Source organism: Andrena cerasifolii, chromosome 13 (genome assembly GCF_050908995.1).
Source record: "Andrena cerasifolii isolate SP2316 chromosome 13, iyAndCera1_principal, whole genome shotgun sequence".
Classification (NCBI taxonomy): Eukaryota; Metazoa; Arthropoda; class Insecta; order Hymenoptera; family Andrenidae; genus Andrena; species Andrena cerasifolii.
Window position 1 is genome coordinate 7,272,063 of NC_135130.1, and position 20,602 is coordinate 7,292,664.

At 39.8% G+C, this 20,602-nt stretch overlaps 3 protein-coding genes across 10 annotated transcripts in view; 2 read left to right on the forward strand and 1 right to left on the reverse strand.

The window, feature by feature from the left end:
- Positions 1–20,602, forward strand: part of Pasha (microprocessor complex subunit partner of drosha) — a 180,805-nt gene that overhangs the window by 24,478 nt on the left and 135,725 nt on the right. The gene's annotated exons all lie outside the window — the stretch shown is intronic.
- Positions 749–3,222, forward strand: LOC143375962 (uncharacterized). Its single transcript, XM_076825688.1, has 2 exons — positions 749–1,403; positions 2,631–3,222. Exons 1-2 carry the CDS (start codon positions 858–860, stop codon positions 2,781–2,783), a joined length of 699 nt encoding a protein of 232 aa, XP_076681803.1. The 5' UTR covers positions 749–857; the 3' UTR covers positions 2,784–3,222.
- The window catches only part of LOC143375939 (spondin-1), a 45,500-nt gene continuing 27,596 nt past the window's right edge, over positions 2,699–20,602 (reverse strand). The window contains exons 8-17 of one of the 8 annotated variants that reach the window (XM_076825620.1): positions 19,122–19,311; positions 15,910–16,078; positions 13,549–13,939; positions 11,575–11,791; positions 9,104–9,274; positions 7,427–7,549; positions 6,112–6,263; positions 4,879–4,957; positions 4,731–4,799; positions 2,699–4,583 (exon numbers count right to left, since the gene is read on the reverse strand). In XM_076825620.1, the coding sequence (XP_076681735.1) occupies positions 4,408–4,583; positions 4,731–4,799; positions 4,879–4,957; positions 6,112–6,263; positions 7,427–7,549; positions 9,104–9,274; positions 11,575–11,791; positions 13,549–13,939; positions 15,910–16,078; positions 19,122–19,311 (1,737 nt within the window). In that variant the 3' untranslated portion in view covers positions 2,699–4,407. Of the gene's footprint in view, positions 4,590–4,730; positions 4,800–4,878; positions 4,958–6,111; positions 6,264–7,426; positions 7,550–9,103; positions 9,275–11,574; positions 11,792–13,548; positions 13,943–15,909; positions 16,079–19,088; positions 19,312–20,602 lie in introns of all 8 variants that reach the window. The other 7 variants (XM_076825617.1, XM_076825616.1, XM_076825614.1 and 4 more) reach the window with 7 other exon arrangements.

Here is a 20,602-nt window from a genome sequence, read left to right on the forward strand (position 1 = left end):
AATTTGCAAATCGTATAATAAATAAGTAATGCAGTATCTAAAATTAATAACCTTTCGCTACGCATAGGGCGATCTACCATAAAATGAAACTTGATATATTAATGTTTTTCTAGCGTCTCGTCTTAATAGTTCCTAGAGTTTTCCCTCTAGACTATATTATTGTTAAGCAATATTCCTCTTTTTATAAATTAATAGTTACTTGACAAGGAGGAATTATTAAAAAAAGTGTAATTTCTCTGTGTCTAATATATTAATAATGTTAATTTAAAATATAGTAATTGAGTTTATTTCAACTAAAGAAATATTATAAATTGGCGCTACAATCGCCACATTTTTATCGTTCATGAAAGCATTACCAGCTCAATAAAGTGAAAGGTTTTCTATAAATTTTAGTCTACATTATAAAAATTAGCTAGATACAGTATCAAGACATAACAAATAGAAATGTTGTGCGGCCGCCTGGAGAATCTTGTGTCTCGTGGGAATTGCAGCGTAGTTCGATGCTTCGTATTTCCCTTTTTTTCATCTCTACAATTTTTTCGAGCGCCTAAGATAGGGGGCGAAGCCAAATATCAAATGTTTAAACATTTTATATTTGATAAACGTCTCAATACATTCAATTTACTTCGTTCAAACTTCGCGTCTTAAGAACTTACGCTACACACCGCTAGGGCGTGGATCGCAACTATTTTCGTTACTTAAGCTACGTTTCCATCAACGTTTCGAAGAAGCACTACTAGTTTCCTTTCTACGTTAAGCCGCCCCATAGGATTATAACCTTTTACACAAATGCAGTTTAAAATACATTACACAGTAACCTTGTATTTGAATGTTAATTGTGTTCGAGAGATTTCGGGATGTTAAGGCCGTTAAAAGTGATTAAATATCTGTACTATGCTAATAATCAGCTCGTACGCGGAAACAGTATCGAAATCGGTCAAAATGCTTGCAATAATCTCGCACAGCGCCAGGCAATAAGTTCCAGCGCAATTTGTAAATCGAACTTGCAAGCCGAGGAGGAGCAGAAGAAGAAGAAAAAGACTCCAAGGATCCCTAGAATTACGCTCATACACCCCGATGAGTCTGTGACGATTGTTCTCTTAGACGAAGCTCAGAAGCTCGCGAAAAGACGAAATCTTCAATTGGAAAAAATGCCATACATCGATACCAAATCCGATAGAGATGTTTACAAGCTTTACAGTAACGCGGACGCTATTAGTGAGAATATCGAGAAGCATAGCGAGGAGACAAGTAAGAACTGCACGGTGAAAAGCACGAAGCTGTTTCCTATACAATCCCGAATCAGCGACCACGATTTGGACGTAAAAATCACTAATGTCAACAAGCTGTTGACTAAGAGACACAGGATTAAACTTCTAATCTCTTTCAGTCTCGAGGAAAAGGTAAAGGCAGTATTGCTTTCTTGATAATTATACGACACTGTACTCTATTGCATTTATCATTTAAATTGTAGTAGGAGTTGGAGCGTCAAATGTTCCTTGAATTTTACAAAAATCTTTATTTCACTAACTATAGGATTTTAATAATACCACAAAGAAACATATATTTATTTGCAAACCTGTCTCTTACACAGTTTCCTGTGATTTATTTCAGTGACCTTTTTAAAAATTTCCGTTTCAATTTAATTTGGTCTTTTTTTCCCTTCATTCCCCAACAGATGCTAACAACTTTGAATTTTGTAAATTAATGTTAAGCATTTATGACCAACACAATTTCCTCCAAATGCTTGATTTATTTTGTTCGTGTGGAAGTTCAAAATTATATTTCATTTGTCATAGGTTGAAAATATTTATCTTAATGGTGTAACTTTACATGGATTTTATTGTATTTATATTGTATCTGTAATGTTTGCACCATATTTATTTATTGAAATAAATTTCTTGATCTCACACAACAGAGATAAGGTGTTCTTAAAACATTGAATCTAACTTTACCAGCATTTTTTACGAATTATATTGACGAATTATACAAATATAGATTTGCAGTTGCAAATAAGTTGGAATTTTTCGCCAGTAGAATTAGTAGAATATGCGGCTATACTTCCGAAAGCGACCGGTGGCCGATCGAGATGAAATTTGGGGGGTATTACGAGGGGTGTGGGAAGTCCCTCTTAACAATATTTCTGTTGACTTATACCGACACAACGCATTCCACTTTCCACCTTGTCCTGGGTATTAGTATTTGTTGGGGTTAGATCAGTGCGGGGGGCGCGCGGGCGCGTAAAACATGGTCGCGAACCGATGACTTTAGCGATGCTAAAAATGAGACTGGTTACAAAATTTCAAAAATAAAAAATGGGGGACGGGATGACTTCCGGATAGAGGGCCTGCACCAACGTCCAAAAAAAAATTCCTCCCCAAAAAAATTAACAATAATTTTTTATTAATATTTCGGAAACTAATAAATACCCGAAGCTACAATTTTAGATTTAGGGTCCACACCCTTCCCCACCCCTCCTCCCAAACTTCATCTCAATCGGCCACCGGTCCCTTTCGGAATAATATCCGAATAAGTAAAGATCGAAAATTTTAGAAACACCCTGTATAAAGAAATGTGAAAATTCCATGGTTTCTCTGACTCCGATCTATGTAATAAAATTAACTTTGCAGGAAAGACTGTTACAGCATGTAAAGAGAAAAGTACAGGGGGTTTTGTCAGAAGAAAGATTGAAGCAAAATAGTGTCATCCTTATATATGTTCCTTTATTAGATAGCGAGTGTAGTAATTCAAAGGAAAATATTGGCAATACCAAATCGTCTTAAATTGAGAAAGAGATTTCAGTTTTGTAAATATTAATAGAACTCCTTATAAAACTACATTTTATTTTAATAAACATCGCGTGAATATGTATTCCGTAATTTGTGTAATTTGTGAAACCGAGGTTATTGTACAGTTAGTCTGCTAAGACCTTACTCAGAATATTGAATAACAAAATGGAGAGCGACCGTTTTCGATGTTATAAAATTTTACACCTCCCAAAGTAAAATGAGATTCAAAACTACTTATTTTTAAAACAGAATGGTTCTCGAAATAAGAAATGATTATTAGCCTTTCAAAGCTTACATTAACAAAGTGAATCTCACAATTGCAATTGATTTTTTTATTCACACTGCAGATATAGTAGAGAAGTAAGAGTTTTGAACTTCATTTTATATTTTATTGTACATGTTATCATAGCCAAATAAAAAGCAATGGAGTATCGTGGTGCTATTTTTTACTTAATAATAAATAAGGATCCTATTTTCTACTGATACGTTATCTACACGCAAGGTCAGTGATTGTTAAATGTTTTTGCAACATTGGTAAAACCGGCCTAATTAATTTTATTTAAATCTTAACAGCGTATAATTTTAATAGATAGTAATCGAAACATTTGGTCTTAAATTGAGATCTATATTTCCTTAAATCTTATATTATAAATGCCACAAAGTATATATATATTTCATAACACTTGTACAGATAAACTATTCATCGTTATTACAAGTGGGTTACCTTGGTCGATCAAATTTCCGAGAGGCTGTACCTCTAAATATTAATTTCCGCAAATATTCCCTTTGCGCGATACATTGTTCTGCTTCGTAGAATTTCGTAAATTTTAATATACTCTAACCATTCCAACATTACGACTAACGTGGGTTATAAATATTGTTCGTATAAACCCTGTTAACTCAATTCATTTTTATTTATTATTGTTGCTTCTTTAATAAGTGGAATGCAGTCCCTTTTGACTGAAAGCACTATTAGCGTATAAAAGTAAAATATTAATCGACTTTCTAACCCAGACCATGTTTGAGAATATTCAACTGGAAGATCTAAAGCAAGAAACGTTGATACGAAACGTGGCGTAAATTTTTCTGTGCGTTAACAATTAATCTAAAACCGTATTACAAATACGCTCTCGAAATGTTTATTCTACAACCCTCTGGTTATTTCATTCCTCCGATTCAATCTCCGATCTACTGATAATATCATTATGTTCCATAACAAGTTTATTAGGATATAAGTGTGTCGAGTATTTTACCATTAAACCATGGAGAAGATTAAATAAAATGATCAATTCAAAGAATGGCATGTATCAATTCATCAAGTACTTCGGAAGCTAGGGCTGTAAACTGGGAATATTCAGTTTAATGATCTTTACCGATTCTATTGATTGTCGCATCATATCCATCGTACCTGCAGAAGCTTTTTAAGACGCCTTGCTGTAACACCTAAAGACTTCGACGTTTTATAAAAACTCCATGCTATATTATTGTAACAAAGTTCTATTTCGCGCTAAGTATTCATTGTACTTGATCTAATGATACACAGCACGTTCCAAGTAACATTTAACGTTCAAGGTACAAGTGAAATAGAAAATGGATATGTAAAAAGTCTGGGAAAACATTATGGGCACTCTATTCGGTGGCATTTCCTGTATTCTACGAGAGCAGGGCAAAGCCTGCCCCTAGGGCCTTGCGGTTGAATTTTCACCGTTCTCGTTCTGTACTGCGACGCTTCCCCACAAGTAGCTGTGCACCGTGACCAAGGGGACCATTGTGTCATTTTGCAATTGACTGAAACTAATTCTGCAAATGATTACCGAGCAATCGACTCATTCGGGAATGCGTGTTCCTCGACGACACTCTAGAACTTAGGGCTACGGTAGTTTCTAATTATTATATTTTTCTTTCATTAATAATCGTTAACTAATTGGAAGTACGGCTTACTTTCATTTTCCTCCGTTTCCGAATTCTGGTTGCGGTAGGTTCGCCGCCCTGGCCCGTCGCCTTGTAAAGCTAACAATTAAAAAGTTTTAATTAGTGTCCATGAGAAATAATTTTTAATTTTTGTAGATTAAGTGGTGGTTGGACTTACAGCACGGTGGAATCTTGTGACATTTTCTTTTACGATGAAGCTTCTTTGGGCAATTCTTACCCTTCCCTTTGGGTGGTACCTAGGTAAAAGAATAATTAAAATGGAATCTAACTTTAGATTACTGAATTAAGAAAATATAAGCAGGAGGTGATTAAAAGTTGAAACGCAGTGAAGAAAGAACGCGAATATTAGGAAAATTATCTTTCTTCGGTGCCCTTAGATTAACTTAAGTAGCGATAAGAATTGGAGGATTATCCCATTAATGCTCAAACAGTTCATTTAAGTTTTAAGGGTTCCTAGTGTTCCTTTAAGGGGACCTTCCGGTCTAGACCCCAAAAAATAGGTGATCTTTAGGAATTAATTCAAGGAAAACTACTATATATAATTTAATGTAACTTTTTGCATTGCATTAAGGATGTCTTAAATTATAGAAATATATTTTTTTTTTTTTATAATTAATCATTGCAGATGGCACTGGGGAGTCCTTAAAGTCAAGGCGTCAAAAAATTGATCCAAATCGGTGGGACCTGTATCTCCAAAAGTTATTATCCGATTCGACTGAAACTTTTTTTATTTTCAAGAGTATATTTCTGGCTAGGGGGGAACTAGAACAAATTACAAAAATGACATTTTTTTTTAGAAAATAACGACACTTAAAGTTTGAAATCACTTTTCCCTATATTTTTCATCCTTTCAACGCCTTTGAAAATTATAAATTTTAAATTTTTTGTATTTTTTTCTGGTATCACCCCTAGCCAGAAGTATATTCTTCAAAATAAAAAAAGTTTCAGTCGAAACGGATAATAACTTTTGGAAATACAGGTCCCACCGTTTTGAAAACACTGTTTCGAAAAAAACGCGTTTAAAGTTTTACGTGGGCGTCGAGTAGCCGGTTGTTGCCCATGCATCTGCCGCTACTCAAATGCCTATAACTTCAGGAATATTACAAATTTCAACAAATCCTTTTAAACACGTATTTCTAAAAGGTTGAACATTCGAAAAATGAAATAAAAAAAAAACCGACTTTTAGACCAGAAAGTCCCTTTAAGAGAATACTGTGCATTAATGAGTTAAATAGTTTGGTGCTTAAAATCTTCTTTTATATGCAACTACTTAGTTTTATAAGTTACACTAGTAGAAACCTCATAAATGTATAATAATGAATAAAAACGACGGTGAAACTAAGAGCGTTAATTTTTCTTGTTATTTTTTAAATAGTAAGCAAATATTTACGGTAATTTCCCTTGTGCTGACTGTATATCCACGACACCCAGCGCACTTCGACCATTTACTCCATTCGGATACCTGGCAATCGACAGCGCCCACAGTTTCCGGCGACTCCATCACTTGGCTGTCGGGTTGCATCCCTTTGAATTCTAAACTGTCTATAAGCAAAGATATTAATGAGTTCCTTTAGAAAATATCTCGTAGATCCCACGAACAGCTATGAAACTTCGCTACAGGTACTAACGAGCGTTCGGTTCTTCCTCTAACGAGCTTTCAAGCCATTCGTTTCGTATTCATCTAACCATTTCAACAGAAACACCGAAGAGAAGTTTATATAGATTTATAGTGTTTATTCAGACAATCGACTGATTCTAACTTTCCGAAATCTTTAAATAAACTTCTTAAGTGCGAGGATTCAACAGGAGCTCCCTATAGGCAGTGGCGGATTTAACGGGCCGGCTGATGCGCAGTCGCCGCCTGGGCCCCTGCCCAGAGGGCCTTCCTAGGGCCCCATTTCCAAAAAAATTATGATTAGGTATCCAAACACTATTTTTCCTGTCCTACTACACTTAGACAGTTCTTAGTAAACTACCTCTTCATTTTTCCGAAAAATGGGCCTCTTTTGCCACCTGGGCCTTTTTTCTTAAATCCGCCACTGCCTATGGGATAATGGTATCATTTATAAATCAGTTTCTAATTAGGAGCACTCGTCGCTTCAAATACCACAACGCAAGCAAAATTCAGTTCGTTTACATCTACAGCTTTTTTTTAAAAAATAATTCAAGACTTTCAGTTACGAATCTGTTTGATAGAATTAAAGATATTCAAAGCAGAGAATCGAGTTTCCATCGCTCGCTAGATTGATCGTAGATCGTTTCGCCCTCTTTCAGTTCTTTTCAAGCTTAATATTTTGAAGATTGTTGCTAAGGGGCCAATAAACAATTCCACAACAATCCAAGAAATTCTGTTTTACATTCCGATCTACATCGAGGGTAGGTAATATTTATCACATTGGATTAGGAGGCAGGGCCGTTCCTAGCGGGGGTGCAGAAGGTGGCCCCGCACCTGGGCGGCCAAACCTAGGGGCGGCCGTTTATTATCTGTAAAATTTGGATTAATAAGAATAATAATCGAAACTCTTTTCCATGACAACTGTTTAAAATTCTGCACGTACAGATATAAAAGTAAACACTGCGCATTAAATTCTTAATTGAAGAATATTGAATTAATAAGGGTGGCAATATTGTTTTTGCAAATGAGCAGCCAAAATCCAGGAACGGCCTGATAGGAGGTAAGGGTTTGCGTATATAGTTAGCGTCACCGTGGTGAGCTCGTTTCGTCTTCGTGCTGTGTTGCTCCTGCGCAGGTATGTGATAGCTGAGAACGCTGCTGAGGGACACCTTATAGTTTTTCATCACCGCCGACACGTTTTCCCTTAACTTCCCTTTCGTTTGTTTTACGAGCAAGCGTGCACAGAGCAAGGGGGGAAAGAGTTCGTTAAATAAAAACAGAGGCTCCTCACCCTTGGACCTGGGGTGCTTTGCGATCGTGGACGACGAGAAGTTCTGAACGAAGATCAGTTCATTGGACTGTGTCGAACGTTAGAGTTCATTGTATTTTATTGTATATTAGACATTTTAGAACATTTGATGGGTTTTAGGGAGTTCATCGAGCTCTGGTCAACGTTAGAACTTCTCAGAAGACTAATAAAACACTCTTTCGAGCCACGTTTCATTTTTTTGTTGTTAAATACTACGAGATTGTCGAGGCGCTTATGAATAAATTTTTCTTGTAACACAGAAACCGAGAAAAAATGAAATTTCAGTGTTTCCACGCAATTGTCTCTAGCTTCGGTATTTACCCATAGATTTTCTTCAGGAGCACCTTGCTCTCTTCGTAAAAGTGCGGACTCGACGTAAGAAATGAGAAACTGGGCCCATTGTTGCGATCTCGATTTTTCCCAGATGATTAAACGAATTGTCGATTTCAATTTCGGTCGAGAAAAATGACTTTCCACATATTTCCATGGATTTCACCCGAACTACTGAACCGATTTGAAAATTTTGTGAGGTACATTTTGCTGATTCAATTATCTTTAATTTCATATAATCCTCGACCAAATCGGTCCTCCGAAATTTTCGACAGACAGCTATAAAGTTCACCTAGCGATATCTCGAAAATGCATCCAAGGACAATTTTTTTGGAACTTATTTTCGGACTCTGCGGGTCATTTTACACAAGAAAAAAATAGTGGCATCTGCTGCGCATTTTTTTTTATTTTGCAAACTAGTGATATTAACTTGCATTGCATAATATCATTTAGGGACTTCTTAAAAGGGTCTGATCGTGTGTCTGACCTTTGCTGGTTTATTCTACTGATTCCACTAGTGAATACGTATCCAATGTTTAAGCACAGGAGACCTCCTTTGTCGAGCAACTTTATGGTACTATATTATCCAAAAGAGCATCCAGATCCTTGCGTTTTCTGAAGGTGGCTTAATATTTCAGGACTATGGCTCTAAATTATCCACCGCAGCTTAGAATCTTAGCTGAGATTCGAAGGAGCTTTGAACTTCGCTTTAGAAGCGTATCGTGACACCGAGAATACTGATTTTTGAAGAGAAGCACGTCTGAAGGCAAAGCTGGCGTCCCGTTGTTGGAAAAATTCGCGACTCTTTTTATTGCGCGTTGGGCTCTCTTGCCCCGTAATTATTTTTAATTGCAACCTGAGCTCTCGACTCAATAATTGTGTGCAACTGCGTGTTCGTTTAGTTAACGACCGCCGTGAAAAATCTGCACGGCTATAATTCTACTCAACGTTGCATTATACAAGAATCTAAGAAACAAATTATTTTCAACATCCGGAACCGTTCATCCCACTCTTCGTTGACCATTTTTAATTCTCAACAGCAGTTTGCCCAGATAAGAAATATCCAGGATCATTGAAGACACCCTGAGACTCAATAATTCTTGGAGAGATCGCCAAGCACCAACTTACTCTGAAACTCGCCGCAAATATTCTTGCAGTCCTGCTCCGTTTGGAAATTATTTCGATTCCCGTCGCAGCCAGAGTACTTGAACAAATGGCAACGACCCGTCTGCTTATCGAAATACACGCGTAGGATGTTGCCGTTGCAAGCCCCTATCTTCATCGGCTCGCTGCAGATCTCTGGAATCAAACAAGTCTCTCGTCAACCCCTGGCCTTCCTCTCCACCCTTCGCACTCCAAATAAACGCTACCTTAACTACCATCCCCAAAGGAACTAAAAATTCAACCCCCAAAATCTTCGCCCTCAAAAAAACCCACAATCGACTGTGAACTCTCAGAATTCTCATCATCCCCGCTGGAACCTCTCCTCTTCAACCCCTAAACCCTACGCTCATCGATCATCTCCCGAAGGGCAGCTTCCAAACGATCGGTTTCAATAGAGAAGATAAATAATCACCGAACGGTACCGAAGCTGTAAATCAAGTGGAACGACTCCGTTGCGGATGATTTATACCAGAGCGAGCGATGGTTCTGCTTTCTTCGCGCGTTGGGAACTTAATTAGAGCTTGAGGGGATCGTGTGCTCGTTTCGGGACACCGACGGGAAAGGCTGGCAATATTTATAGAACGACCTGATGATCGCGAGTCGTCTGAACCTTCGTCTGCTTTGGTTAAGTCGTGGTACGAGTTGACTCTGGCGCGCCGCAGCGCTTAATTGCACCGGGTGCGGGTGTTGATGGCTCGAGTTTATATTCTCGGGGGTTGTACCCCGGGGCTGTCGCGTGTACGAGAGGCTGGCGTAATTTCCAGGGGAAGAAATGGAACTTCGATGAGGCGGATGGAAGACTGTGACGTGCGGTGGATGTAGGTAATTAGCAAGGGAAGCTAGGCAACCCGGATATTCAGGAAATTATGCAACTTTGCGCGCAAGTAGCGTAGCTCATCCGTAATAGAAACTTATTTTCTGCTGGTGGCGTAGTGTGGTTCTAGGGGGTGAAATCGCCCCTTGAAAAAGTGCAGAATCTTATTTTTCGTGGAATATCTAAAAAACGGTGAGAGATATTTGAAAGAAGCTTAAGGGGTAATGCCACTCTGGAGCCCGGAAAGGCAGCCTGATTTTGAGATTTTTTTATGCGAATACAGTGAATGGAATACTAAATCTGTTTGAAGGCCTTTTTTGTACATACCTTCAAGTATGATCACAATTTTTTTAAAATTTTTTTAATACAAACTGGCGGCACCACAGCTTTACAAAAAAAGCTTCTTCTGAAAAACAGTGTTCCGCGGCCGGAAAGATTTCTCCTTTCTTTTCTGACCTGGGACAAAAACCAAACAATTTTTAGTTGTATATAAAATTATCTCGGGAAGTACAGGAGGAAATTTAAAATACTGTGTTTTGTACAAAAGGTGCGTGGTTGAACTAAATGTTTCATTTTGAGGTAAAAAGTGACGTGAAAAATTGTTGAAACGTTTTGTTCCATCACAATTCTTACAAAAACAGTATTTTTTAATTTCCTCGCGTTCTTCCCGAGACAATGTTACATGGAACTCAAAAGTTTTTGGTTTCTTGTTCTAGGTAAAAAATTGAAAGAGAAATCAGTGTTCATCCGAAAGTGTCATTTGTATTAAAAATAAAAAAAATGTGATAATACTTCAAGGTATGTACAAAAAAGGCCTTCAAACAGATTTTGTATTCCATTCACTATACCCGCATAAAAAATTCTCAAAATCAGGCTGCTTTTCCGAGTTTTTTTTAACGTGGCATTACCGCTTAAACAAAACTTCCACCTTTTTTTACATCTACGTAAATCTGCGTAAAAATAATTCTCAAAAAATCGACCCTTTCCAAGTTACCTCCACCACGAATCCTTAATTCGATATTGTTGTTCCTCGCGCCGTTGCGACAATTAAGTCGTCAGCAAATTTAAATCAACTTTCGAGGTCGTGAAATAATAATTGAATCCCATGGCAGAACGCTCGAGTCACCCATGTAAATTCGTATTAGAATATTCGCGGAGCTTCGGATTTCAAAAGTCACTGTCAACTGAGTCGATCAAACAGAAACTGAAGCGTAGGTACGTAAATTAAAGTAAAAGCTTTTCTATTTCCTTCCGAGCACCCCCTGGTAGATTTTACAGAAATCTTGGAGCAACTATGATCCTCTGCAGGGTACACTGCCAACAAGTATCTATATGCCACAAAGGGGAGGATTGGAAATAGAAGATTGAAGCAGCTCGCGTTCAATTTAGAAGAGGGTAACTGGAGGGTAGGAGAAGATTAAACCCAGCAGTGATCTCCCTGCAGAAAGTCCTGTGTTCTCCAATTTCGGAGCCGATTGTCCCAAACTGTTTTCCGATTCCAAAGCTGGGTCTTCTTGAAACGGTCTCCGATTTTCACCCCAGCTTAATGTTCTTCAATTTTAAAGCTGCTTCTCCCGGAATGCTTTTTCCAACTTCGAGCCTAATCACCTCCGGGACTTACGTTCTGCCTCCTCCCTGGAGAAGTCGCAGGTCGGGATGTTGGCCACGCAGGCAGCCTGCTGCAGCTTGCACTCCTCGAGGCTCAGGTCGTCGTCGCTGTCCCCCAAGCTGCTCCAATTATGATTGATCAGCCTGGATCTCAGGTGAACCCCGGGCCCACAACTGGAGCTGCAGGGCGACCACAGGGACCACTGTGTGTAACGTTCCTCGGGACACTTCTAACGAGGGAACGAACTCATTCAGCAAGTGGCACTACCGCGCAGACGATCGGGCACTTCTTTGGCGGACCGGCAGAGAAACGTTCGCAATGATGCTTGAGAATTAGTAGCAGTGTTATGAGATGCCCCGAGACATTCAATCCCAGCCCTCGCAATGAATAAATCGCAGGCTCTGCGCGTAATGAACAATTAGTAGATTGTATGCAATTAAATTAATTCGAGAAATGAAGTTATCAAATGAAACCGCCAGATGGTGAACAAAGTGAATAAAAATTATCATCGATTGGTCCAACTGTTTTTTACAAGTTTCTGATGTCTAAAGAATTTCAACGATACTGGAAAATTATAACAAATGGAGGGGGATGAAATAATAAATATCGAAGATTCGAGTGCGAATGTGGAATGTTTACAGTTTGCAGTACGTGGAAATTTAAATCGTCAATTTTCAGCTCGTCTTTTGCATTGCAAAGTAGCATCTGCCTCGCGATTTCTGGTTCACTCGCAGTCAAGCTGGATTTTATCTCGTGGGTAAATTAACTTACGTGAGGATGCCAGTGCCATGGATGCATCTGCGAGAAATGGTGCAGGTATGATTCGTAGTTACATCTCGAGCGACTCGAGATTCGTTAGTGATGATCCGAGCATTGCACGGTTATTGCGAGAATTAAGATAGTTTCCAACGCAGTTTCGTTATAGTCGCGACGACCGTGGACGATAATTTGTTAATAATTTTTATGAGCATGGAAAGAGATCGCAGCTTAACAGTAATTCCTTCACCCTTCGAAGTTAAGCGAATTCAAGATCGATCGAACTCGAGCAATTTCTCCAGTTGTTATTAGATTTTTGTATCGTTGGAGAAAGCGACGTAATAAATTCCACGGCACAGTGGTAGATCCGGTTATGAGTGATGTTAGGACCATGATTTCTGGACGCAGGGCTTCGAGCTTTCCTATAAACAACGGCAGGTTAATTTATTCGATACTCTACTTCACCCCTTCACAACCCTCTTGACCAGGGGTGCACAGGGAGTCGTTTTTAGCGCCTAGCTGCGAGCAACCCGCCTGCCCCGTTGCTGATGTTAGAATCAGTGAGGCGAACTGCAGTAGTGCACGTGCATTTGGTACGACTTAAACCCAGCTATGTACACTGCTGCAGTTCTCCTCACCAATTCTAACCTTAGCAACGGGACAGGCGGGTTGCTCGCAGCTAGGCGCTAAAAACGGCTCCCTGTACACCCCTGCTCTTCAGCATCCCAAAGTTCCTAAACTTCTACTATAAACTACATCTTTGTTAGAGCTAGATTCAGTGCAGAAATCTGAATAAAATCTGCCCTTGAAGGGACGGATACTTCATCACACCTGAAGAACTTCATCGGAAGATGAAGTGAGGCATTGGGAGCAACAACGGACTAACTCACATTTTTTTGTTGCGAAATTGAGTTAGTAGCAATAATGTATTCCAGTAATATAAAATCGGAAAAAATTATTTTTTTTGCATTCTGTGTTAGTCCGTTGTTGCTCTGAATGCCTCAAGTCTCGTAGCACAACCCTCGAATGTGGAACAATATTCCCTCCTCTTCAGCCATCGCATTCACGGACCAATCTCCTGTTTCCAGAAACCCTGGTCCCAGCCGATGACCCCCAGCGACGATTTTTGTTACAACAAATGCAAGTGCTTAGGAATGGTCCGAATAAGCCCTGTGTTACGCGGCACTCAGCGCAATGATGCTCCCCATAAACTCTGCCAAAGTTCTGTACCTGCAGCCATTCCTCGGTTGCCTCCACCGCCGGTTCCTCGCCCTCGTAATCCTCTCCGTCACCATTGTCCTCCTGCTCCTGATCATCACTCTGATCCTGCTCCTGCTCCTCGTCACCGTTATCATCGCCACCCTCCTCCACCTGATCAGACGCTTCCCTTACCTCGTCCGCGTCCTCGTCGGAGCATGGATCGTTCTCGCAGTCCATCGTCTGCTGAAGCTCCGGCCCGTCCGGGATGGACCTGCACTGCTTGCGGTGCTTCTTCTCGCGGAAGTTCCTCGAGCGCGTGCTGTGACCGGGCCCGCAGGTCGTCGTGCAGGAGCTCCAGCTGCTCCACTCGTCCAGGGCGCACGCTTCGGTCTCCAGGAGGGCAGCTATGCGTCCTGCTTTGCTGCTGTAACGAGGGAAACATGATTCTTCTGCAACCACTCTCCGCCCCGCACGCGAGAATCTCGGCTTCCTCCGAAACCAAACAACACTTCTTGCTTGTAAGTTTCTACAAGTCTCCCTTTGTCTTGGATGAGGGGAAGGAAGCTTCGAGAAACTTTGGAAGGATTAAAGAGGGTCAATGTGTGTACTGCAGGGCTTCCCAAACTTGGGAGATCGTTAAGGGATCCCACTGGGCAATGAAATCTCTCTCATTACGATTTTTTTTTTTTTTTTTGAGCAGAATAATTTACAAGTAACTCTAGGGGAGTTTGGAAACACTTCGGGGTTCATACTGTAGGAATAGGCTTTGTAATTCCTTTGTGTGTAAGCCACGGAAAAAAGGTCCTGGGGCGACGGGATTTGAACCCGCGACACTCCGAGTACTGGGCAGCCGCCTAACCAACTTCACCAACGCACATAGGAGTATTTGTACTAAAAACCCAGACAAAAACGTCAAAATCAGCAAGTTAGTCAAAAACCCTACAAAATCCATTTTTGTGTAGCTTGATAACCGGTCTGTCAAACGGCAGCCATAAAAATTCCTCCCGATCTTGCGCTTGCCCGGGAAAGTCAGTCAGTGTATAATAAAAATACGACATCCAAGAAACCGTTTTAAAATCTTTCTGAAATTTTGTGGGCTTATTTTTTATATAAAAATCTACTTAATGACGGAGGCATTTTTTCCATTGTATAGTTTCGATTATATCAACGAAAAAAGAGCCTCCGTGATTCAGTAGATTTTTATATAAAAATAAGCCCACAACATTTCAGAAAGTTTGGTGCAGTAGTGTTTGAAATATCTTGCTCACCGTTTTTAAAACGGCTTCTTGGATGTCGTTGTATTTTTATTACAAACGTTAATATTTTTCTACCAAAAAATTACCAAATGTTCTTTAAATGTTGCTCTTTGAAGTGCAAAAAGTTCTGTGAAAATATATGCTTCCGCTTTTTCAAAAAAAAATCACAAACATGCGCCTCTTTTCGGTCTCCTGACCAGGTATAACTCTTTTTTTTTTTTTTTTGACGTGGAGAAATCCCTAACGGATACCCCAGTATAGCCTAACCCAGACGTAACCCAGACCTAACCCAGACCCCTTATGGGGCCCTCCTGATCCCACACTACTACTGTCACGTTTATCTCAATATCTCAATATTTTCTTCCAAACCAACTCCATTTATATATCCCACACAGAGGCTCTGCTCTAGCCACATCAAATTCCTCGTACAAAAATTCCTTTAATTACAGTAAAAACAGCATTCAGACCAGGTTGAACTAGCACAGCAAGCAAACATGGTGTCGTTAAGGGGTTAATGGAGAAGCACAGAAGTTCCATCCACTTCGATGGTACTTCGTCGCGCAGATTAGCCCTCTTTCGCGGCAGAGGGCTCGCGAGCTGTCGAGAAGCTTCGGGAATTCCGCGTGGGATCGCTCGGCGCGTTGCCCCGTCTGCATTTCACTCGGCATATCATCGTCATCCGAGCGCCGGCATCTCGACACGGTCGGCATTCGAACACTTTCCGCCGGCGCGAGTTTTCTAGGATTTTAACGAGCTGGCCAGCACCGCATCAAGCTTCACTGCGTCGGCACAATGCCGGGGCTCGTTAAAATCGGTTAATGATCAGGAGCAATTCCTGACGAACAAGTTCCACATCTATCGGAATTTCAGGGGTCTCAAATGCTCGAGCTGAAGTCTCAGCAAATCTACGAACTTCAAATTAGCATTTCCTAATCTTACTCTTCCTTATTCCTGAAGTAACACCTTCCGAGAGTCGAAGAAAAATATAAAAAAGTCGCATTTATGTGGGAGAAGGAGTTCGAACAAACATGGCAATTCTCGCATGCAAAGTGCTGGTTTCGGGGGAGTTAATTCAATGTTCAATAATATCTCGATTAGGTGAATGATTAGGCTCTCGTAAAATGCTAGCGATTACCAGTGGAGACTCTTCCCGTAGCACGTCGCCCTGTCAGTCAGCGAGGTGTCGCACTTATTCTGCATCGCAGCGGTTTCGTCCCTGTAACGCCTTTGCCTCAGCTGGCTGCCACGCCCGCACGTCACGGAGCAAGCACTCCAAGGGCCCCACGAAGTCACCCTGCAGGCCTCTGCGTACGTACAAGTCAGAAATTACACGGCTTGTCAACGCCACTGACAAGGGCTTCGCGATAGGGAAACACGAGGGTGTTGCTGCGCACAGCCCGCAGAATGTTACCGCCAAGAAGATTCATAAATGTTTTAATACCGCGTGGATTAAGGCCATTTACTCATTTAATTTTAAGGACCCTTAACAGCGCGCGCTTTGACATGGAAATTCCACTTTGAAAGTAACCTGAACGTTTCTTGAGAGCCTGGAGCACATTTAATGGATTAAACGATCGCAGAATGTTTGATAAGATTTATGAACGTTTTAACCCTTAACCGGTATACTGTTCTTTCAAACGTAACTGTTATCTCGGGGTCGTGACAGACCCCAAATAAAAAAGGACACAGAAATTTGTAAAGTCGACATTAGATGAACCTCTATGAATACCTATTTTGTTCGTAGGTAATGTATAAAATAATAGATACGTAGAAAGTTAAACTATTATGATCGAATTAATTAGAAATTCAGTTTGCAAACTTAGACAACCAAATATTTTGCAGCGAACCTTGCGTGCTTGGGGTCATGACTGACCCCAGGATACCAGTTAAGGGTTGATATAATTGGTCAGAAATATTTTTAAGAACACTGCAGCCGATTCCAGTCGAATAAAAATTCTACTGCTGTGGATATTCCATTATTTTGTAGAGGAATGAATTTCCTTTCCTTGAGAAGGAAATTCTCAGTGATTGTGTAAAGGGAGAAGGTAAATCTTATGCAAGGATGTCGGTATGCGTTCTGTTCTTTAATGTATCCGGTTCTAGCGGCCAAGCAGTGACCTGTTATAATATGCAGAAATTGTATTGCAAAGTATACGAGGGCAAGTGTAACGTGAAAGCGCAGTGTCCGAATAAAAAAGCTAATTAAAATCTACCTTGTGCATTAACTACCTTCTCGCAGGCAGCATACAAAAACGAGAAACGAAGAATCGAGTACTGAGCACGTTCGGTGTATTTTCTTATAACGTGTTCAAGTTACGTATAGGTCGTCATACTCGAGCTAAGCGAATGAAGCACACGTTTGCAAAAGTAAGTACAAAGTAACAAGTATTCAGGTTCGCTAGGTTTAACGTCCATTTTCGATATTGTTAAAGCTCTTTGAAGCCACGATTTTTCCTCATTTTTCGGAGTAAATGTTTTTACTAACATCGACATATGCATACCATTGATTTTGCTAGCAAGGGATCCCGAACAGGGAAATTCAAAAAATTTTTAAATTTCGTGAATATGTAGGGGATTTCCTCCTGATTACAACACAATTTTTGTTTGCTGCCCAAATTCACTCGAAGGGGTGAAATTCTGAACCCCTAAAAATTCGGCTAGTTTCTACTTTGTGTTATAACTCGCGAACTGTAAGAGGTTGGAAAACAGTTTCAAATGTCGCTTCTTTTAATTAGATCTAGCGTTTGGTAAGAAAATTATTTTACAGTTCGCGAGTTATAACACAAAGTCGGAAAACAGCCGGATTTTCAGGGGTGAATTACACACCCTTAGGGTGAATTTGGGCAGCAAATGAAAATTGCGCTGTAATCAGGAGGAAATCCTCTACGTATTCGCAAAGTTTCAGAATTTTTGGAATTTCCAGGTTCGGGATCTTCCCTTGTAAGTTTCGAAGTTCAAAAGCACCAAAAGAGTAAAGGAGCCTACAAATGAGTATCTACTATAAAATAACAGCAATTTCATCTAAAAATAAAAGGAAAATATAGCAATCTTCTAAAATCTAATCCCATAGCCACGAAGTGATCAATTTTCGATTGCAGCTATTTTGCTTTAAGTCAGACCTCATTAAACATCTAATTTGAACAAATAAAACCGAGCACAAGCACTGCCAAATTAGAGACTACTTTAAAGCTTCATTTACCTCCATTTCCATTAATACAGTCAGCTTGAAAATCCCTCACAGCGATTAAGCAAACAGACCATGACGTGGAGACCACAAAAAAGGTAATAATTTTTTTTTTTTATCGTGTTAACTGCCGACGAAAATATAACTCGTCACTCAAAAACACCTCCACGTTATCCGTGTTAGGCAATACGTGTCAATTTGTCAAAAATGATATGATAATCAATAATCAGGCAACGTGTAACACAATTTTTGCTTTTTTTCATACACATTATAAGAGCCTTACGTTAATTTTTAATAAACTTCATGAATTTCTTTAAAATCACCCTCAAAGTTAGGTGCCTAAGCTTTTTAGGAAACTATTCCCCACGATGCAGATTTCCAGTCGAGTGCAGACTTTCGAAAAAAAATAATACAATTTTTATGTTGAAAAATACGAGTCTATCGATTTCTTGTATGAAAAAAAAATTGTATCTTTTTTTAAAGAATTTATCTGGAAAATCTGCTACCAACACATCGTAGGGAATGGTTTTTTGCATCTGTCGTTAAATTTTCATCGCAATAGTTGGAGCGGTTTTCGAGATTTTCTGTTCACCATCAAACGGTGCACCGCGTACACGCCTTTACGTTTTTACTCACAACTTTTATGTGCATACAGATATTTAGACTGTTCTTTTTTTGTGTTAAAGCTGATAGAACAACGATTCCAACTAAAAAAAGACATTCCCTCTACTGTAATTTATCACTTGACAATTTACGTTTGAAAAAAGGCCTGTTTTAGGGATATCGAGGGTGAGCTACCCCCTTAACTCGGTCTCGTGAAATTTAAACTAAAACTACTTTCCTCAAACATTACTGATAGAACGTGTATTTATTGAAAATTAGATTAAAAAACATTACGTAAGACGCTACTTGACTCCTGAAACTCGCCAAAAAGCCTGACGTAACTTAAGGACGACCTTATCGCACCACTTTTCTCCTACCATCGTGGCGTTACCCTTTAAGCACGCTGAATGCGCATCTGTCCAAGGGGTGGCTCAGTTAAAAATCAAGAGTCTCCTCCGCGAAAATCCGGCCCCCACGATCACGGTCGCGAAATAAAAAGAAGGTCTAAATAGAGAAGCAATACTTGCTGTTTTTGCGACTACTGCCAGCTGGTGGAGCACCTGTGTCAACCGCGTCTCCTGGCGCGTCGTCGCACGTCTTCTCGTAAAGCCTCTGCCGGTTCAAGTAAAGCTTGGCGAGGGGTTTCATGTCCAGGCCGGCGGGGTCGTAAAAGGGTGACCTCGAGTCGTCCGGGTAGGAGGAAGTTATGAGTCGAATGGGCTCCTGCGGCTCCGACGGCGAATCTGGCGACTGCGAGAACGCGGGCAATTCTTATTTCGATACAGTTTATAGCTCGGATCCCGATAGGATTCCGTCCGAGGGCCCAGGTACACGTGAAACGATCTCGGAGAACTTCGCGACGTGGTCTCTATGTATAACTTTGGGGGGTTCGATGGGACAGGATGGAACAGAAGATTGGTGGCTGAGGAGCTCCAGGGGACATAAACCCGGCTTGTAATAGTGCTTCTGGAATTTTCTTCTGGTATTTTGGGGGCATGCGAGCAGACTTTGGGGAACATCCAATTTTTATGACGTCGCTTAATCCTAGCCTGCTGCGTCTTCTCCACCCAATTGTGGCCTCATTCCTTTAAAAAGTCTTCTAACTTTCAGATAAATATGAGGCAGCTGTTGCCGATATAGGTAAGCTGTTCTTGCCGCTGTGTTATGTTAAATGTATAATCGAACCGAAGGCCAGTATTAAATTGGATTTCGAGGTATCTCAGCGATGGATTAACCAATGGACTTCGGTATTTACACACATGTACGGTATATTAAGTCGATACCCACAATGACTTCTCCTTCGCTACCTTTGGAACACGAAAAATTCATGAAAAATAAGTCATATTTGTTTTATTCTGGGGGTGGTAGCCGCAGGTAATTTAAACAAATACTTTGTTGGACTTGTGCACAGTCAAATACCAGTTACTAATTGCTTTGGGTACATTGCAGACAGCAGTAGATAATTATACAGACACTAGGAATAATTAAATAAAAAAATTCTGTACCTTCTTGAAGCAGGGATAAATATATGCGGGTAGTTTTAAATTCCTCGGTCTCGTAATTCTTTTTATTTTCAATCTTAAAGATCACCCTCAAACATGCAACAAACGAGGATACTTAGTAGGGTGTGTCAATTTTTTCAATGTTTTAATTTTAAAAACGACTGGTGGAAAAACAGTAGAATTTCAGGTTTAAAATTAACCAGTGCCTTTAAATTTTGTGTAACACATTATTTAGCTAATTGGAATTTCATTTGAAATTATAGAAAAATACGTAAATTAGTGAGAAAAAATTTGATAATTGAGATTATGAACCGCGACAGAAGCAAACTAATTATTGCTTCTTTGGTGGACTTTGTTAAATAGCATTAAATTTACTACATAGGTGACGTGTGGCTAGATCTGTTGCTAAGGTTACATATATTTTCATTTTGTAATAAATACACATTTCCATACATTTTCACGTGAATGTAATGAATACTAATTTCCACGTATTTTTTACTCACTTTAAGCAATATATGAATATGTAATTTGTAGTTAAA

Coding starts and splice junctions, on each gene's coding strand:
- LOC143375962 (XM_076825688.1), top strand. CDS start 858: ATGTTAAGGCCGTTAAAAGTGATTAAATATCTGTACTATGCTAATAAT. Junction 1,404..2,630: donor CTTTCAGTCTCGAGGAAAAG/GTAAAGGCAGTA, acceptor TTAACTTTGCAG/GAAAGACTGTTACAGCATGT.